Here is a 20,651-nt window from a genome sequence, read left to right as displayed (position 1 = left end):
GTCAGCACACCACGACTAGGGTTAAGCTCTGATACCAAACTGACACACCCCGATCTAGATCAGGGCATGTTGGCCGTCACGTGGAAATGACGTAACCATGTGCACAGTGTAGAAGCTAATAAAATAATAATAATAAAAGTAGTACGAATAAATAAAAACTAGCTTTACACAAGGTAAAAATGAACAAGTGCAAGCGTAAGTGTGAACGCTAGGCTCAGAGCATGAAAGCCTAATGCAGTCCAGAAGAAAACAACACAACAAAAGCACACCCGAAGGTGGTCCTACACTTGTGGTGGTCTGTCAGATATGCCGGGGAAATCCTCAGGGAAGCCACCAAACGTGCTAGCCAACTAGAACCTGGAGGGGCGCAAAACAAAGGTGTGAGTGGGCAAAAACAAAGCTTTTCGAAAACCATTTAATAAATAAGTTCTAACCCCTCGCCGTAAAACCTGTATACTTCCCAAAAAATAACATATATATACATAATTCATGCTCAGGAATATGCTATGCCAAAACCTCAAAGAAAAATGCAAGTGCTCAGGTAATATCGCATCAATATCACATAATCTGTCAGCCGGAGTCACCTAATGTGACCTGTACGGCTGAATCTAGAGCTCAAATCTTTGTCTCACTAACTAGACCTGCACACGAGTCGGAACCACCTTAAGTGGTCTGTACGACAAGCCTGGGTGTAATATATATATATATACACTCAAGTGCTACGATCACGTGAAGATTGGGCGAATAATCGCAGGTCACCTACGAGTCGGAACCACCTAAAGTGGTTTGTACGACAAGACTGTGCACCTAACTTGGATCCAAGTTGAGCGTGTGGTGTGGGGGTGAACATCACGTGAAGGACTGTGCCCAACTCTGGGCGGGAGCACTAACACCGGGGGTGCAGGTTATGAGCTCTCTATATGCATCTCAAATCACTACTGAATGTAAACATAAATCATAACTCACCTGGTACTTACCTGTGCGTCCGCAGCACCAAACATATATAAACATATGCAACTCGTAATGCGTAAATAAATAGCAAACTATAGGCATGGCATATAACGAATAAACGTTCTAAATCAATTTCTGGGAAAAGTATAAGTATATAGGTATATACGGAAAACCAAAAGCCCACTCACTGGTATGTGGAAGGGTCGTAACCCCCCTGCCTTGAGTGACCACGCTCGTCCTCGGGATAGGTATCACCTATATGCGAAACAACTATAAAAACGTTAATTTTAAAGCACATAACCAACCTTAAGAAATAACTTCTCATACAATGCTCAAATGGGGTGTATGAATACACCAACGTGATCTACTCAACCTCAGGAACATCCCCATATTTTTAGAAAAAAATTTCACCGCCGCACGCGCCCCCACGCGCCGGCCACGCTCAGGCACGTGCCTGGCACGCTGACGGCGTCAGGAATATTCCGTTAACTTTAACGGATTCCATCAACGGCGTTAGGAATATTCCGTCCAAACTGACGGAATATTCCGTCGTCTTCTCCGGCGAGGCTCCAGTGCCGTCGCCGGAAAATCGGGAAAATTTCAAATCATGATATCTTCTTCGTTTTTCAACCAAATTTCACAAAATTGGTACCAAATTGAAGCTTACAACGAGGGGAACAAGATCATACCACTTTCAAGTGCTAAAATCCACGAAATCTCGCCGGGAAAATACCCCCAATTTCGGCCAACCTCGAAACTCACGATCCCAACGTCCAAAACCTTCAAACGAACCACCCCGAGCCTCCTAAGGACCTCACCAAGCTTCCTACAAGCTTGAAATTTCCAAAAACATAAGAATTTACGTGTGCATGAACAGTGCCAAAAATCGGGTATCCCGAGTTCGACATGAAAACGAAGGTATCCTTACCTGAAATGGGTATGGTTAAACTCCTACGGACCTCACAAGCATGGGTATGTACTTTGTTTCTTCGATCTGTGAAGATTACATGGGTTTTGGAGTGTGTCCGTACACATGGATATGAAAATGGGAAAGGAAATGGCACGGGACAGGTGCAGGGATAGGGGAAAGGGTGAGGGAAAATATGGGAGAGTGTATGTGTGGTCCACAACCAGCCACACCAACTCAAAACAACCACACAACGTAAAAATCACACTAGGAGCAAAATCGTCTTTTCATGCGTACGTTTTAAAGTTTTAGGAACGGGTTGTCACACTCATCTCGTCATGTGAAACCCTAATTTATAAAAGTCATGTAGATATGGATGCTTTGGCTAGCATTGCGTACACTTGACAATTAATGAGACGAAGACAATGTGTTAAAATTAAAGAAGAAAGAGTAAACAAAATGTATGATAGGGAGAGTAGTATTTTAAACTACATTTTATAAACTAAATGATTTAGTTGTTAATGATTAAATTATTACTTAAATGTTTATTAATGTGCTTATTTTTTATTGGTGATACATCATTTAATTTTCAAATTTAGTTTAAAATTTTGATCTTTCTAGCATTATCCAAACACAAATGGATACTCAAGGACAGAGAGCATTATCAATCTTCTCTTTTGAATTTTTCTGCGTACGTTTAAATTGTTTGTTTTAGGTCACTTCTTAAAAATTATATTTACAAAAAAAATTTAGCAAAATTTAAAATCACCTAGTCCTCTAACTTGTTATTCAATAATATATGAATTCATGTTCTTTAGTTAAACAATAAAATCATGACAACATTAATCAAACAATTAAATATTTTTTTTATTTTGTTGAATTTTGTTACTGAATATATTGATCATAAAATGGTAACATAGAAACTAAATAGTTCTAATCATCAAGTAATATTACATGATTGTACCCATAAAGAAGAACGTTAAAACATAGCAAAAAATAGTTAAAAGGAAGATTGCTAATATCTCCCGTAAGGATGAGATAAGCAATGGGGAAATTTGAACTCATATGACCTTATTTTACACTCAATTTAAACTTTTAATGTAAATTATCTTTTTTACCTTTATTACATAATTACCATCAATTATAAGATTAAATTAACAATAAAACTAAAATTTATCAGTAAACTCACACCCAATAATCAAACTCTACCATCATGCAATCTTATCATACGTTCATTCTAACATGTACTCAAAGTCCTAGGAGCGTATATATCAATTTAAGCAACGTTGAGGGCTAAAGAATGTAGGCACTAATAATACTGTAGGCTCTTGAAGGTGATTGAAAATGCTTTGATAGATACGTTGAGATTTTCTTTTATTTTTTTATTTTTTGAAAATATTTATCAGTTTTTTTTTTGTCTATTTATATTTGGGGATAGGCCTCCAACTATATCTTGCTTTGAACGCTAACACTATAAAGAAATAATTTACTTTCCGTTGCTTCCACTTTATATTTTCATAATAGATCCTTAGAAATATTGCAACAATCCTTTCATAGGGACTAAGAAACTGTTCCAAATTGGTGATCATTTCGTGTCAAGGTCCCTTCCTAATGATATCTACAATGTTCAAGCACTTCAAGAAATTTCATTACCTTCGAATAAAATTTTCGGTCCCATCAGTGAAAATATTGGGAAGCTTTCCAATTTAAAGCTCATGCCCATCCTTTACCTTTGATGAATTACACGGACATTATTAAATTAAATTTGGGATTCGACCATTTCAGAGGTAACATCTCGGCCCTTGATTTCTCTAAACTTTACTGAACTAAATAAACTGAATTTTATGAATAATCACTTCTATTGTCTCTTGCTAATAAGCCTTTACCCATGCAAATCCCTCAAAGCATTTCCACTGACTACAAACAGTCTCGACTGACTGCATATGAGGGAACCAAGAACTTTATGAACCCCAACTTCCAAACAAATGCCAATAGATAAATACAAGTAATGACAAATATGCAGCAAAAGAAGAATTAAGCACGAGACAAATATACGAGAGATACTGTTCTATTTAATCTTTGAATGAGTTGCAAAAATACTGATTTTATGTTTTTATTTTCTAAATGGGCATAAAGATAAATTTATATTGAATTGGGTTTGTTAGGGCAGTTTACGTAATAAATTTGGATTTATTGGAATAAACTGAGTGTAGAGAAAAATTATATGAGTTCAAATAAAATTGGGTAAATTACACTTTACCACCTCAAGTTTGGGGTCGATTTTAATTTCTTACAACATCTTTAAAACATTTCAATTTCATACCTCATGTACTATTTTATTTCAATATAATACATCCGTTACATTTTTTATCCATTGATCCGTTAAGAGCTGACGTAGCTGCCAAATTTATACCACATGACAAAAAAAAATTTAATTAAAAAAAAAAAAAAATTTGATATCGCATAACCCCTCCCCACCCCCTTTCTCCCTTCTCTCATCTGCAACCACCCACCCTTCTCTTCTCTACAACTAGCACCCACCTTCTTCTTCTCTATGCGACTCCAAAGCTTCCAATCCGCCTTCGTCGGCGCCCACCCCAGCTACCACCTTGAGCTCTGCTCGGCACCCACTCACCTTTCTCCCCCATCTGAACCCTGCTCCCCTAACCTGCGCTCGTAGCTCCTCCTTTCGCGACCCGACTAGGACGTTCTCGATTAACACCACCGAGTTGACTCGGACCTCCATGGAGGGGTGCTACACAAGGTGAGACAGGTAGGCGACCCGGTTCAGATCCGACGCCACAGTAGCGCAGTCGGACTCAGGGAGTGGGAATAGAACTAGAAGCGCAAGTGCCTCGTGAGTCAACTCGGACGATTCAAAATTGGTATCGGAGAACGTGAGCTCAAGAAGAATTTCGCGAGAGTTTGGAGGGGGTGGGGTGGGGGGTTGCGGGGGAGGTGGAGGTGGGGGTGGGGGTGGGGTGGGTTTTTGGATGAGAGCGGAGGTGAATAAAGTGGAGGAGAGTTGAGCTATGAAATTGAAATGTTTTAAAGATGTAAAAAATTAAAATTGACCTCAAACTTAAGATGATAAAGTGTAATTTAACCAATAAAATTTCTCTAAGCAGCATGTAGACCTACCATATAGTATAATACTCTAGGAAATTGTTCAACAACTCTGATATTTATGACTCCACCTAATTTGGGATATTTGAAAAAATAACTAAAATTTAGACCATGAATAAAATAATAACTACCCTTTTAAATGTATAATAATTATAACCAAAATTTGATATATCATTACTAATATACCCTTAATAACTAAAAACTAGCTTTTCTCTTCTTGTCTCTCTCTCTCAAACCAGAACTGCTTTCTCGCTGATCAGAAATTTTCTTCTGGTTTTGGGTTTTCAGATTCTCTTGGCTTCTGTTTGGTTGGTGGGAAAGGTAAGGAAATGAAAAATATATTTCAGTGGTTTTAATTGAAATTTGAATGCTTGTGTTTGCAAGCTCGGACCGTTGAAAAAATTCCGCTGAATATGATCCTGGTTGTTTTGTGGCTTACAATTTGATCCTGTTATTGTAATTCTGCTTAATTAAATTGGTTGTTGAATTGGTTTTTGAAAAATATTTGCATGATCAAAACTGGGTTTGAACAAATGATTGATCTATCATAATCTCCTGAAAATCTGATTGCTTTCGTACCAATATATGGAACTTTTATCTAATTGATATATCATGTTTACATTATGTTGACAGCATCTTGGGCAATTCCAGTGAGTTAGTGGACATTCGAATGCTGAACTAAGTTTGCAGATTTTTTTTGTTGAGCAAACGATATTTGCCTACGCTAAAGAGAGGGGGAGAGGTTTGTAGATTTTGGAGGAGCTCTGTAAGAGTAGAACCTCTGGCGTGTAGTTCCTTTATATGAGGAAGTTTTTATTCATTAATAATATATTAATAATTTTATATTAACTTTTAATTATAATTATCATAAAATTAAAATGATGGTTATAATCCTATACAGGTCCAAATTTTGGTTGTGTATAATTTCAGTTCATCTTCTGCTTGCTAATTAACCATCCAAATTGGTGGGGGCAATTTTGTTGATGGTGTTTGATATTTTTTTTGTGTTGAATTATCCGGGAAACGGGTCAAATGCTCATTTCTAACAACAACGATATTATTAACAATTTGATAATTATATAATTATTACTTGCACAATCCATCATGTGCTAAGTTTTATCACAAAAGACTTCGGTATTAGCAAGAATAGGAATCAAATATTTAAAGTCTTCCTTTTTCATCTTCCGCTTTCTAATTAACCTTGTGTGAACAAGTCTAGGACGCAAACCCCATCAAGTTATAAAAGAGTGGTTGAGCTGCTTCTCGAACAAGAACAACCACATTGCCTGCTTGTCTACTTATTGTCTGGAACATCTGCAAGCTTCCATGTTGTTCTCAAAGTAATCTTTTACTTTTTCTACAAATTTATCGATTCGATCCTATTTGCTGGTGCCTTCGAAATTGTCATGGAAGAAAATAACTAAGAAGCCTACTAGGAAGTAGGGGCTTCCAGCCGTATGTGCATCCGGGTGATATAATGCATACTCAAGCACCTAAACACAATTGTCTTTTAACATTTCTTCTAATGACAAGTTAGTGCAGACGTCTAATCCATTTTACAATTTGATCGTGTACTTTAAAATTTTAATTGGTAATTTTATTTTCTAATTTTACAAAAGAAAAGATTTATGCATACTCTATTTCTCCTCGTGCATATTTTGTCATTTGATTATGTTATGATTTATTCAATCGAAGCAAACAAAAGAAAAAAGAAACATAAAAAAGTAGGAATGTGCATGAGGAAAAAAGAAGTGTATAGATATCACTACCCTTTAGAATTGATGAGTCTATAGCTTAAAATATACCTACAGGATTATCGAACTCTTAAACAATCCAATTACTAGAAAATGTCACACATACACACACAAAAATATATAAATGTATATATATAGATGAAAAGGTAATTACTTTGTCCGTCACTTACTAATATGGTACAATGGTATTCATTTTTCCTCTTCACTTATAAGTAAGAAGTCTTAGGTTCAATTTTCGCCAAAGGCAAACTTGAACCACATTATCGTCAGCCTATTATAAGACTTAGCCCACTCCTCCACTTATAGATAATATCGTTTGTTAAAAAAAAAAAAAAAGTAATTACTTTGGCCTAAAGCTCCAAAAAGCTTGAATCTTACAAGGACATGGTTAACTTTAAAGTTTGTAACCTACTTTGAGTTGGAAAAGTTAGCAATCTAGTGTATTTGAAGTTAGCGAGTTTTGGTATTCTTTGTATTAGTGTTTTTAGTAGGATAAATTATGATTATTTTCTTATAATTTAGTAGGGTTTGCGATTGCTTTCTTGTTTGTTGAGATTTCAATTTTTATAAATACACCTTGTAATTTTAGTTGATAGAAATCTAGTCTAGCAATGTTCTTGGTAAATATATAGTGTTCTTATTTCTTTAGTCAATAAACATAGTCAAAATTTATAATTAATTTGTTCTTTTTCTCGTTATTTGATTTTTTCCAACACTATGGGCTCGCTATTTCAAAACAACTGCACCAAGGACACTGAAATATTACTAACCAACTGCACTGACAACACTGAAATTTCTAAGAAAACTTGCGTCCCTTGCTTCATATTCACACTATGGATTTATAGTGATTGGTTGACAAAGTCCTCCCCAAATCCCCACAAAAGTATCTTTGTATATAATTCAACTTCCAAGCTTCGCTTCAAATGAAAGCAAGGGATATATCATATATATATATATATATATATATATATAGAATGTACAAGAATTTCAAGGTTTTCTGCTTTTGGTAAGAATATCTTTAATTGCGTTTGAAAAAATTAAAGTATCTGTGTTCTTTTAATAATTCATACCAGCAATGTAGACACATGAATACAGATAAGGCATAAGATGTTAAAAATAAGATAGAATCAAAGCCCTATTACTTTCTCAGGATGCATCGAATGTAATCTTTATAAGTTACCGTTTTCCTTTTGTCGAAAGCCAACGGCATATAAGAATCTAGAAGAAAGTCAAGTGAATGTTAACTTGTTCGACTCTAAAAGTTACAAGGTCTAAGCAGGGCGCAAACAAAATAATTAGTAGCTAATTACGTTTTTTTGGTGGTTTGAATGTTGATGCGGGCATGCCAATTTGCCACCGAGCTTACCTTCTGAATCAAGCGAGTCTGGCCGAGGAAGGAACACCATCGGCCTTGAGTTCTAAAACCTAAAGATAAGATTATGTAAATCACTATGAAGTTCTGGATTCTATGTACCGAGTTCAGCAGCCTTAACTATTTTTTTTTGTTGGCCAATCAAAGTAAATTTCATTAAAAGAGAAAGATAGTACAAGGTGATAACAATTCAAAAGGAGAGTCAAGAATAGACAAACAAAAGACCAACTCCATAAAAGAAAATTACAATGAAATTGGCCCAAAAAGAGCAACCCAACACAATTAACAACCAGAAAAGCCTAGATATGAGAACGTAAAGCAGCCACCTCCACCAAAACAGCATCACCGCCACCGCAAATCCGTCGCCATCACCCGAAATAAAGGCCAAAGAACTAAATGGATGAAAAGGGAATGGGGGTAGGCAAGCTACCCGCATTGAGAGCACTCCCATAATCCTACCAAATAGTGCAAAGCGCACTTTAAATGCTACGAGCCACTAGAACCACCAAAGTACACATCTGGAGGAGATCCTAAGAAGAGACACCCAATGAAACAAGCAGCAAGGGTAGATGGTTGTAAATTCATAGTGAGGAGTGATATTTGGAGAGAAACAAAGCCTCAATTATATTGATGAAATTATAGGTCCACCGAATCGGTATCAAACAATATGGGCAAAGGTACTCAAGGGTTATGAGTGTCTTAATAGTAAAAGTTGATAATGTAACCTGAAGGTAACCAATTATAGAATACCTCACTTCTCTAAGAAGGCTAATGAAGTGACGTCTTCGCCGACTGAGACTTAAGATAAATAGCCATCCACAGACTCAAAGAAAATCCTCGTCTATCTAGTCAGTCGAGATTCCTAAAGCAAACTAACTCCACAAATCTAGCCCCGTCTATCTAGCCAGTCGCCTTCATTGGTTGCTTCTGGAAATCTTGTTTATCTAGTCGGTCGTCGTCCATTGACTGCCAACCAAACCTGAATGTGTTTATAGGAATAAATTGCTTGATGTTCAAGTTGTAAAGTCTGATAGTATTGCAACTCCTTGAAATATTATCTTAATATAGTTAGAATTACCTTTAATTTCCTCATGGCCAATCCGTCCCTTTATCTCTTTTTAACTCATGATCAAGTCCAAGTCTTATACTTGGTTATCTCGAGACTACTAGAGATAATTGCATGCACCACATATCTAGTCGTCACCTCAAGATGAGTCCTCATTGCATGAAACATTGGACTCTTTAATTATTCCTACTCTCAAGCACTTTCGGGATAATTCCAATAACACCTTAGATAATACTATGATTATTAAAACTATAAACTATAATACTATCTAGAAAAGTTATTAAAAATCATCTTCATCTTCTTTTAATCTAACGACGTCAAATTTATGGGTTGATGGTGGAAAATTGGGTATAGACATAAATACTAAAAATTTGAGAGTTTTAATGAAAAGTCCATGGTACTGTTCATTTTAACGAAAAATCATATTTTTACACTAAAAAGTCAATCCTGGTACTATTAACTTTACCTTTTATTTTGTCATTATCATTAAAACTCAAAGTTTTCAACATTTTTTCATTAATTTTTCTTAAAAATTTTGACTGAGAAAATAAGCATAGTTTATTGAGCAAATTCTTTAGGCTGCTGATATTGAAACTTTAAAAATTCATCATGGACTCTTACTTTTTGAAAATACAAACGAAAAAGTTGTACTTTAAAGAGTGCAATACTTGTGTGTGCACAAGAAGTCATTGTGCACTATTTACGAGAAGAAATTGCACCTATCATCAACAAACCCGCCCACATTTGTCGTCACTCAAGTGAAATTCGTGACTTGTCCTAACTAAAAGGGAAAGAAACGTGAACAACACGTATTGAAAGACGTGATAGCACATGAGACTATCTGTTAGAACCTTACTTTACGTCTTTTATAATTGCACAGGAATGGGATAGCAGAACAACAATACAAACAATCAATATTTTATTAATTATCTTTCCTCTTTTGTAATGTACTATTTATACTAATATTCGACTCTAACTGTAACCACAAAATGATGCCATCTCGCATCCTAACACTATCGGGCTCAATACATCAACAGAAATATCAAACCCAACTATGGGCGATGTGTGGAGACGTCGAAAATCTATCAAACTCTAACTCGTTTCTATTCTCCAATTTCGGATTACTCAATGCTTTGTTTTTCACTTTTGGCAGTACTCCTAGACCTAGCTTTGGTTAAGATTGTGGTAAAGCTCTGTGAAATTTCATCTTGTCATTTATCAAATGTTACCATTGAGTCCAATTTGGGCTTAGCAATGATTTGGTATAATCACAATTTGGTCATTGGGCTGGCAAAGAAGTAACTCTTAATTGGGCTCATTACGAGGGTTTTTTTTTTTTTTTGACGAAAGGCGATAGGAGGTTAATGGGGGTATATATTTACGCCAAGAAGTGATTAAAATTTAAGAACATTTATCTTTACGCTCGAAGCTTTCATGTGCGGTTGCACACTCCATCAATAACACGTATAAAAATGCGAAACAAGCCTGTAAACATAATTTCATATAGCAATTACTATATTTGTGAGGACATAACTTCCTTGATAAGTTCATCTTATGCGAAAAACGAAGCACCAGTCAATTTTCCTAGAGAGACAAATTTTTGAAAACCAAGAGTCTTTGGAGTTAACAATTCCTAGCCCCAAAAAGAAAGAGAGAAAAAAAAAAAGAACAAATAAATTAAATTCATTACATAAATATTTTATCGTACATCCTTCGGACCACAATTTAAGAGAAAATTAGTATCAACGGACTGGAGCTAGCCTTCCATTGGCTCATCCCATCGAGAACAAGAAGAGAGTTACAAATGAGGAATGTTTTTGAAATATCATATGAACTTATACATTTTTTTTTTCAATTTGTAATATGACTCATCGTTAAGCTTTTCATTCAAAATAGTTGCACATAACTCGTTTTTAGGGTTCTTTCGAACAATTGGCCTCATTTTAACTTCATTTCATTGTTTACCACAAGCAATGATTTTGTAAAAACAATGTATATTTTGAGGACTATATACTTTTGAAAAGAAACTCGATCAAAATTATATCATGTCATTATACTAAGTTTCATTTTGTTTTAGAATAAAAATAAGTATTCTATTGCATAATCATTTCATTTTTAGTTTGTAGAAACTCTAGATTTTTGTTTCGTCCAATGCAACCTTCTAGAAGGCTTCTAGAAGGGAGTGAAGTGTTGAAAGTCATTAACAGGCCTAAACACAAGTCATGTGCAACGTACACGACTTGTTTGGATCGAAAACCGAACAGAGTTGAGAGCATATGACAAATTGATAGTTTTAGAAAGTTGACATGACAAGTCACTTAAAATTTTAGTTCACGTGATAAAAGTATATAAATTCAAATGACATTTCAAAAATTTTGCCTTGTAAAACTCTAAATGGGCCCTTGGTTGAATTTTTTGGAAATATAAATAGATAGGTCCAGGAAGATGTTTAGTGAATACGGTTCTTGACTTGTGCCTTAAGGAAACTTTCCAGTTAATCTTCATCAGAATAATTGAACTTGACCGAGTGTGATTGCTGATCAATCTGCCCTCCTCTGTATGACCCTTGCTTCTTTTTGGTCTTTTCGTGCCGAAAATCCCTGCAAATTCAATGGAAAGCATAATTAAGAAACAAGTGCCTAGAGAGTCACTTAATACTATGATCTAGTGGTATTCCTCTTCACTTGTAAGTGAGAGGTCTTAGATTACAAAATTAAACCACATTATTATGGCAAGCCCATTGTTAAGAATTGGCCCACTTGCCCACCCCCTTAATGTAGATACTATCGTTTGTTGAAGAAAAAAAAGAACACAAGACGTTGTAGCGAGTGCATGCACATGGTGCGTTTGAGAATGAAGGGCATAAAGCTTTAAGTCTAATATGGTTCTCAACAGGAGCATCACAATCAGCTCAATAGCAATATGAAAGACACTAGTTATCTTTTTATTTTTCAAAATTTATGTTCAAAGAGTGCCAAATCATTCAGCTCTTTATGTACACCAGAAATATAACCTTTTCTCCATACTCCAGTAGGACAGATAAAAAAATTAATCCAAGAGTCCTGCCCTCCTGGGCGACAGTTTTTGCGAAACTGTGACTGGAAATTAGTTTGCACTAGTGTTGGATTACAAACAAGAGAAGTGGGGTTATTAGCCATAGAATCCATATGTTGCAGACAGGCGCTCAAAAACAGTACATTAGTTGAAACTCGAAATACATCAGAGTTTCCCCAATAAAACCAAATTCCCTATAGCAGAGGTCCACTGGAGAAAAAGAGAGGGATGGTTAGAGGTGAAGAAATAAGAGAGAGCAAAGAGAGGTGGATGCTTATCCCTGTTATTTCTGGAAATAGCTTAACCCTAACTTGTACATTAGAAAAAGCGGAAAGGCCTAAAATTTTGATTAATAAAATAAAATAAATTCATTCATAGAAGTCACATGTTATTTTTTCAACAGTATATTACATTACAATTATTTCCTAACAGACAATATGTTCGAAGGATTTATACCATTTATGTTTGTCATATCTTTCACAGCCGATCCTCTAACCCCTAATCCTTTCCCTCTTCTAGTATGATGATAGGTGTCTTCTCGGAACATTTTAATCTACTGAACCCCCATTCCATTCTTTATCCAAGTTGATTTCCAAGGCAATATGAGGGGTTTCCGTTCAAATGAATTAAGACACTAGAGACATCTAAATGTAGCTTTGATTACAAGTCAGCTAGATGATTTTTTGGTTTCACTATGAGCCCCACCAGTTGTTTACCCAATTAACACCCAAATTAACTGTCCGTCAATCTATAACCTTTGCACGGCCTGACTCCAACTTAAATCAAATTACTCCTATTACATTTAAAGCCTTTCACTAAACATGACCAAACCATCTTAAACAATTATTCCTCCAATTCATTTTATCGAGGACTGGTGCCATCCCCACCCGATTGCATATATATAGATTGTTTATCTTGACACTCATTCACATGAAATCCTTATATCAACTACACTGGCCTAGGCACAACTCAATTCAATGGGCAGGTTGGTTTGAACTTGCCAGTGATGTGCACTTTTTTTTCAAAATTACAAACATTTTTGTACCAATGAAAATAGTAGGCCATGTAGCAATCCATTAAGCTTCAAAGGTGCTTTAAAATCATAATTACTATATTTTATATATGCTATCTAATATAAACATAAAAGGTTTCACCAGTTAACTATGGTGCAAACTGCAAACTTATTTCGGTTTTAATTCAGCCAAAGACCTATAAGATTTAACAATACAAGAGGAAACAACAATTTGGACACAAAAAACCTGACCCACTCTCTAACAGAGGTGTGCCCTACCATTGTATGTGGGAGCCACCTGTATCAGAGTGTCGGTTTTGTTTATCTAACTAGCAGTACTCCAAAAAGGAAAAGAAAGATGATAATTCAAAAGAGCATAAAACAGTTTAGCATACAACAATGCGGCAATCAGAATACACACCTTCCTCGGACTTGCCCTAGAATCTCTTGTGCTTTTGCACCGTAGCCAATCTCCGCACCATCCTGCACAGAATTGAGAGGGAGAAATTAGCGGACAAAAATAAGTACGGAGTACAAGAAAATAATACAGAAGCTAATCAGTCTCACACCTTTGCCCAGTAAGAATTATCTTGAAGCTTCTCATCAACAAATTCCACCTCATCAGCTTTTACCCTATGAAATGCATTAACGGTCTTTGGCTGCGGTAACAGCATTTATCAACATTGGTTAAACTTTAACCTGAAGTTACATAAGTATAAAGCGCAAGAGAGAGATAAAGAAATAAGGAAAAGGAAACAAACATCAATCCAACAACAGCATAAAGCACCACACACAAAACTCATGCATAATATACAACAACAAAGCCTTTTCTCACTAAGTGGGATCGGCTGCATGAATCTAGAACGCCATTGCGCTCGGTTTTGTGCCACGTCTTCCGTTAGATCCAGGTACTCAAAGTCTTTTCCAAAGTCTCTTAGGTCTTCCTTTACCCCTTCAACTCTAAACGTCTGTCTCGTAATCACATCTTCTAACCGGAGCATTTGTAGGGCTTTGTTTCACATGTCCAAACCACCGTAACTGATTTTCTCTCATCTTTCCTTCAATTTCAGCTACTCCTACTTTACCTCAGATATTCTCATTCCTAATTTTATCCTTTCTCGTGTGCCCACACATCCAACAAAGCATTCTCATCTCCGCTACACTCATTTTATGTATGTGTTGATGTTTCACCACCCAACATTCCGTGCCATAAAGCGTTGTTGGCCTTATTGCCATCTTATAAAATTTTCCCTTGAGCTTTAATGGCATACGACAATCACACAACACACTACGACGATCACACAACACACTCGATGCACTCTTCCACTTCATCCATCCAGCTTGTATAATTGTATTCTATGGTTGAAGTCTCCATCCAACTCTCTATTCTTTTGCAAGATAGATCCTAGGTAGCGAAAACGGTCGTTTTTTGGTACTTCCTGATCTCCAATCCTCCCCTAACTCATTTAAGCCTTCGTTCAGACTGAACTTTCACTCCATATACTCTGTCTTTGACCGACTTAGGCGAAGACTTTTAGATTTCAACACTTCTCTCCAAGGTTAAGCTTCCTATTTACTCCATCCTAAGTTTCATCCATCAACACTATATTGTCTGCGAAAAGCATACACCAAGGAATATCACGTTAAATATGTCTAGTTAACTCATCCATTACCAATGCAAAAAGGTAAGGACTTCAAGATGAGTCTTGATGTAACCCTATAGTTATGGGGAAGCTTTCGGTATAATATGCTTTTTTCAAATCTATAAAGACCATGTGCAAATCCTTTTTCATATCTCCATATCTTTTCATAGATCTTCGTAAGTGATAGATTGCCTCCATGGTTAATCGTCCTGGCATGAACCTGAAATGGTTGTCCGAGACTCGTGTCTCTTGCCTTAGTAAACACTCAATTGCTCTCCCCCAGAGCTTCATTGTATAACTCATTAATTAATACCCACATAGTTTATGCAATTTGTACGTCGCCCGTATTCTTGTAGGTAGGCACCAAAGTGTTCTTTTGCCACTCATTTGGCATCTTCTTCGTTTTCAAAATCTTATCAAAAAGGCTTGTGAACCATGCTATACCCATCTCTCTCAAGACTTTCCATACTTCGATCAGTATATAATATAGGCCCACTGCTTTTCTATGCTTCATCTTTTTCAAAGTTACAACCACTTCTTCCTTCCACATTCGGCGGTAATAGTTTTTACACTCTTCTAAGTTACTCTACTCTCCCAAAAAAGTACTCCTTTCATGACTTTCATTGAAAAGATTATGAAAATAACCTCTATTTGTCTTTGACTGCATTCTTTGTAGCAAGAACCTTTCCATTCTCATCCTTGATGCACCTTTGGTTCAGGTCTCTTGTCTTCTTTTCCCTTACTCTAGTTAGTTTATAGATGTCCAACTCTCCTTCTTTGTATCTAATCGCTAGTACATATCATCAAAAGCCACTAGCTTTGCTTCTCTCAAAATTTTCTTCGCCTCCTTCTTTGCTATTTTATAGGTTTCACTGTTTTTGTCGGTTTTATCCTTGTATAAGGCTTTACAACATTCCTTCTTAGCCTTAACTTTTGTTTGTACCTCCTCCTTCCACCACCAAAATTCCTTTTGGTGTGGAGCAAAACCCTTAGACTCTCCTAATACCCCTTTTGCTACTTTTCGGATACAACTAGCCATGGAATCCCACATTTGGCTAGCTTTCCCCTCTTTATCCCAAATGCATTGGGTGATTACTTTTTCTTTGAAAATGACTTGTTTTTCTCCTTTTAGATTCCACCATTTAGTCTTTGGGCACTTCAAGGTCTTGGTCTTGTTTTTTTTTCTCCCTCTTTTGATATGTACATCCATCACCAACAAGCGATGTTGATTAGCCAAGCTCTCTCCCGGTATAACTTTGAAATCTTTACAAGTTATACAATCGCCCTTCCTCATTAGAAGAAAATCTATTTGTGTTTTTGAAGACCCACTCTTGTAGGTAATCACATGTTCTTCTCTCTTCTTAAAGAACATATTGGCTAAGAAGAGATTCTATGCCATTGCAAAACCCAAGATGGCTTCCCCATCCCTGTTTCTCTCCCTAAAACCATGACCACCATCAATACTCCATAGTTGCCTGTCTCCTTGCCCACATGTCCACTTAAATCTCCTCCTATAAATACCTTCTTCGTCTGACCAATTCCTTGCACCAAGTCTCCAAGGTCTTCCTAAAATTTCTCCTTCAAACTCGTATCCAACCCTACTTGAGGTGCGTACACACTAATCACATTCATGAGTTCTTGTCCTATTACAATCTTGATTGCCATAATTCTATCTCCTACCCTCTTGATGTCTACAACATCTTGTGTCAGAGTCTTGTCCACGATGATGGCAACACTATTTCTCATTCTATTTGTGCCCGAATACCAAAGTTTTAAAACTAAGTTTTCAAGATCCTTTGCCTTGAGACCAACCCACTTAGTTTCTTGGAGGCACATAATACTTATCCTTCTCCTCACAATAACTTCCACTACTTCCATAGATTTTCCTGTTAGGGTTCCTATATTCCACATTCCTAAACGCATCCTATTCTCTTGAACTCTACCCTTATGTCTTAGCTTCTTCGCCCTCCCCCATCTAATAAGGTCAAGGTACTTCTTGAACTCTACCCCTTTACTGGTTCCAAAATTCATCCATAATATAGAACACAATAATAGTTGAGAAAAAGTTTCCCAAGAACAAACTCATTTGAAATGACAAAGTGAAGTGTCAAAACAATACGACTTCAAACCGCCTCCAAAACAAAAGAGCTTGAATCAAAAGTAACAAGAGTTCAATATGAGAAAAGCTTTTCATTTATTTTCATATATAATGGAAGGAAAATGCGTTTGACAAGACATGTAACCTAGAGAACCTCTAAAGAGGCTGCATGAATAACTCACATCTCAAATGGTTCCTATCACACATAAAGATCAAGGAAATACCTCAGCTGAACCGTTGAGTTGCTTCTTGCTTTTCTTTTTCGAAGACTTCTCGGCCCTTTTCTCTATTTCACCAAAATTTTCAGCTTTTCCTTGTGATGCATCATTATTTACTAGTTGCTCACTTCCCTTGGATGCTTTTGAACCCTCTACCATTCTGCGCTTGGATTCTTCATCTTCTTTGTTGTCAGTAGGCTGTGTATCATTTCCTTCAGAAACTAATCTTTTTCTTTTTTCGGAACATTTATTCTCCTTATCGGTAGCATCCGCTTCTGATATCTTGAAATCATCTTTTCCAGAACTAGTTCCATCCATATCTCCAATACTAAGCGCCTTCCCATTCTCACCACCTAAACTTTCAGAAACCAAACCATCTTTCTTTTTCTTCTTACTTTTAGATTTGACACTCTTCTGATCCATTGGATTGTCATCAGCAATTGATTTACAAATTTCATTTGCATCATTTTTTCCTTCCAAGCCATGCTGCTCTACACCAGCACTGACAGAATCCGTACTTGACTTGGTCTTCTTTTTCTTCCTATCCTTCGGTTTCTTCTCTGCCTCAGAATCACCAACATCATTTCCCTTTAAAGGCACAGCATCTTTGATTTTTTTTTTTTTTTTTTTTCCAGTTGCACCAGGAAATTGCTCTGATTGATGTTCTTCTGCTGCATCGGCAAGAGAACCAGAAGCTATCTTGGACTTCTTTGCCTCCTGGGATAACTTATCAGCCTTTACCTGCAAGTGGAAGGTATCCTTAAATACTGTGCAGAATTAAAAAAACTAACATAAGAGCAATATAAACATAAGGCCAAATTGTAGCAAAGGTCCTTGATCTATACCACGAGTTTAGTTTTGTCCTTGAACAATACTAATAGTCTCTCCCGTCCTCGAATTATGTCATTTGTTGCACTAGTAGCCCTTTTCGTTAACTCCGACAACTTTTTTGTTAAGTTGAGGGATAAATAGGAATTTCATCAAAAAATAAAAAAATGAATTTTTTAAAAAGGGAGACTTGGCTCCTCAAAGATTGACTAGACCTTGTGACCTATTTACAAAACTTCGTGCTTATGATCGGTACTCCTTAAGGATTGACTAAACAATCTTAGTTTTAATTGATTTTTTGCAGATATGATCTTTACATTGTCATTTATAATATGAACGATTCCGATCAGAAGTACGAAATTTTGTGAATAGGCCGCGAAGTATTTTGAGGAGGAACTCCTCAAACCTTAAGGAGCCAAGCTCTTCCCCTTTTTAAATAAATTTGAATTTTTTTTTCTGTATGAAAAGGCCACTATACCCTTAAATTTGAAAGAAAGGAAGACAAATTTGACGGAATGGCCAATCATGCGACGTATAGTTAAGTAGGATGGGAAAAACTAATATGGGAGTTTAGGGACGAAAACTAAACATGGGGTAAGGTTCAAGGAACTTTACCTCATGACCTAAAAATAATGAACATATCTGCATCATGGGACTCATACTTATACGCTGGGGAGAGAGTCTTCATGCACGATGGAAAGCAAGCAAATTTATAAATTCCTACATACCTTTATCCTCGTTGTGGACATTTGTGCCTCCACTACTACATAACAAAGAAATGCAGGTCAAATTAGAATAGAGACTGTAATTTAATGTTTAATTAAATAGCACTACGATCACCAAGTGTATTTGAGGCATTATGGCATTCTGCCAGACAGCATCGGGATTCTTCCCATTGGATGTCATGCCAGTGATTGCCATCAGCATGATTCTAGAATGGCACACGAAAATCTAAGATAACCTCTAAAACCACAAGTATGTGACAACTATTGCTTAAAATATGATCTTGTAATCTAAAACTACTTAAGCATTAAAACAAAATCTATCGCCATCTAATCCCAAATATTTATGCCATGAAATATTAGCATAACACCGTCCTTCTTGCTACTTCCATATCATTGAACTTACAAAAAATCAGAAAACAAAAGTTTCGTAATTTAAGTTGCCACACAAAAACTATCATCTGTATTAAACTCATACCGTTTGAATACTATAAGTGGACGTGTGTAATGATTTAAAGAATCATTTCAAAAGTATTGAAGAAGATACCACAATTGATGACTGTCTAGTGTCTTCATAAAAATTCACTAAGAGAAGAAAAGAAAGTTGAAGCATTTGTCAAGTTACCACATCTCAGAATACTTGCAGTACATTTCTCCCAAATCCAAGAGAGAGTCCTTAACTTCACTTTTCTGCAAAAAGGTCAATAACCAAGTTTGAATTCAATTCAACATCAACCACAGAATACAGTACAAATTTATTTACAGTGTATAAAATCTAATCCTTCATTAAGGAACTGTCCAACTCCATCTTCTGGGACAATGTTACAAATACATTACTATTCAATCATATTAGATATGAACCAGGCCAAGGAAAACATCATAACGGCTACGAAAATCGATACTGGATTAATTAATTAAGATCCAAAACAAACAGTTAAAATTTCTATAGAGAATGCTTTGATCATTTAGGGAGTTTTCAAAATCGGTCGTTCGAAACAACTATCTGAGAATGCAACAATAAAAAGTCATATATGCTCTGCATTTTCCTCCGTTTCTAGACAACCAAACAGAAAATAGACAAGTGCCCACCTCGATTCCAGCTTCTGAGAGGAACTTTTTCAAGGTTCTGGAGAACCCATTGCTCCAGGAACCAAGCCACGGCGCGGAGGAATTGACCCTTCTGGTCGGGACTCGGAGTTTGGGCTCCATCGGCAGAGCTACTAGGCCTGCTGTGCTTCATGTCTCGGTTTGCGAGCAGAACTTGGCGAGGCTTGAATGCGAGAAGGGAAGGGTTGATAGCGTCCTCCTGCGTGCTTGTTAGGGATTTGGGCATGCGAGGATTTTGATTTCTCCGAGCTTTATTTGGAGGAGGACGAGGAGGGAGAAGGCTCCAACGCCGCCGAGGGTTTTAGGAGGAATTAGGGTTTATTTGTGGCTGTCAAGTTTAATATTGGGTAATTTGCAAAATTCAATTTTTGTATGTTACACCATTGATTTTTGAAACTGCACAAATTTATACTAAATCAAATCAAACGTAGCTCACTTCTTTTTGGGTGCGAATAATTGTCAAACCAAAGGATTCGTGTTTGGGGTTATACTGCCATGCTTGCGCTCCAGAATTCCTGTTTGGGAAGAATGAAAACGCGGGTTTGACGATGTAGAGCTTGCCAGGCGGTGGGCAAATTTAGTGGGAGGAGAAGAGGCGCTGAGAGAAAGTTGCCGATGATGTATATAGAAATGAACTGCGGGTTTGTTGTGCTAAAAACAGCACCAAAACCAATTGAAAACCAACTCAAGCAAACCCACAAAAAATACACCAAATGAAATGCAAGAACAAAACAAAACAAAAAAAACCACAATTTTAACGAGGGTTCGCCACAGTCAGTATAACTCAAACCTA

The 20,651-nt window shown here is 36.5% G+C and overlaps 1 protein-coding gene across 1 annotated transcript; it reads right to left on the bottom strand.

The window, feature by feature from the left end:
- Window positions 1-11,424: 11,424 nt before the first annotated feature.
- Window positions 11,425-19,437, bottom strand: LOC137738292 (uncharacterized). The gene is made up of 6 exons (XM_068477930.1): window positions 19,377-19,437; window positions 18,758-18,792; window positions 17,208-17,968; window positions 13,812-13,901; window positions 13,664-13,725; window positions 11,425-11,776 (listed from the first exon to the last, which is right to left on the bottom strand). The coding sequence occupies exons 1-6, from the start codon at window positions 19,400-19,402 to the stop codon at window positions 11,671-11,673; spliced, it is 1,080 nt and encodes a 359-aa protein (XP_068334031.1). The 5' UTR covers window positions 19,403-19,437; the 3' UTR covers window positions 11,425-11,670.
- Window positions 19,438-20,651: the final 1,214 nt, after the last annotated feature.

This window comes from Pyrus communis, chromosome 6, assembly GCF_963583255.1.
Source record: "Pyrus communis chromosome 6, drPyrComm1.1, whole genome shotgun sequence".
In the NCBI taxonomy this organism is placed as follows: domain Eukaryota; kingdom Viridiplantae; phylum Streptophyta; class Magnoliopsida; order Rosales; family Rosaceae; genus Pyrus; species Pyrus communis.
The sequence above is the reverse complement of the archived record's forward strand: the minus strand, read 5'-3'. Positions and strand labels throughout refer to the sequence as shown.

Coding starts and splice junctions, on each gene's coding strand:
- LOC137738292 (XM_068477930.1), bottom strand. CDS start 19,402: ATGTACTGCAAGTATTCTGAGATGTG. Junction 18,793..19,376: donor TGCAAGTATTCTGAGATGTG/GTAACTTGACAA, acceptor TTTGTTATGTAG/TAGTGGAGGCACAAATGTCC. Junction 17,969..18,757: donor TGTCCACAACGAGGATAAAG/GTATGTAGGAAT, acceptor AATTCTGCACAG/TATTTAAGGATACCTTCCAC.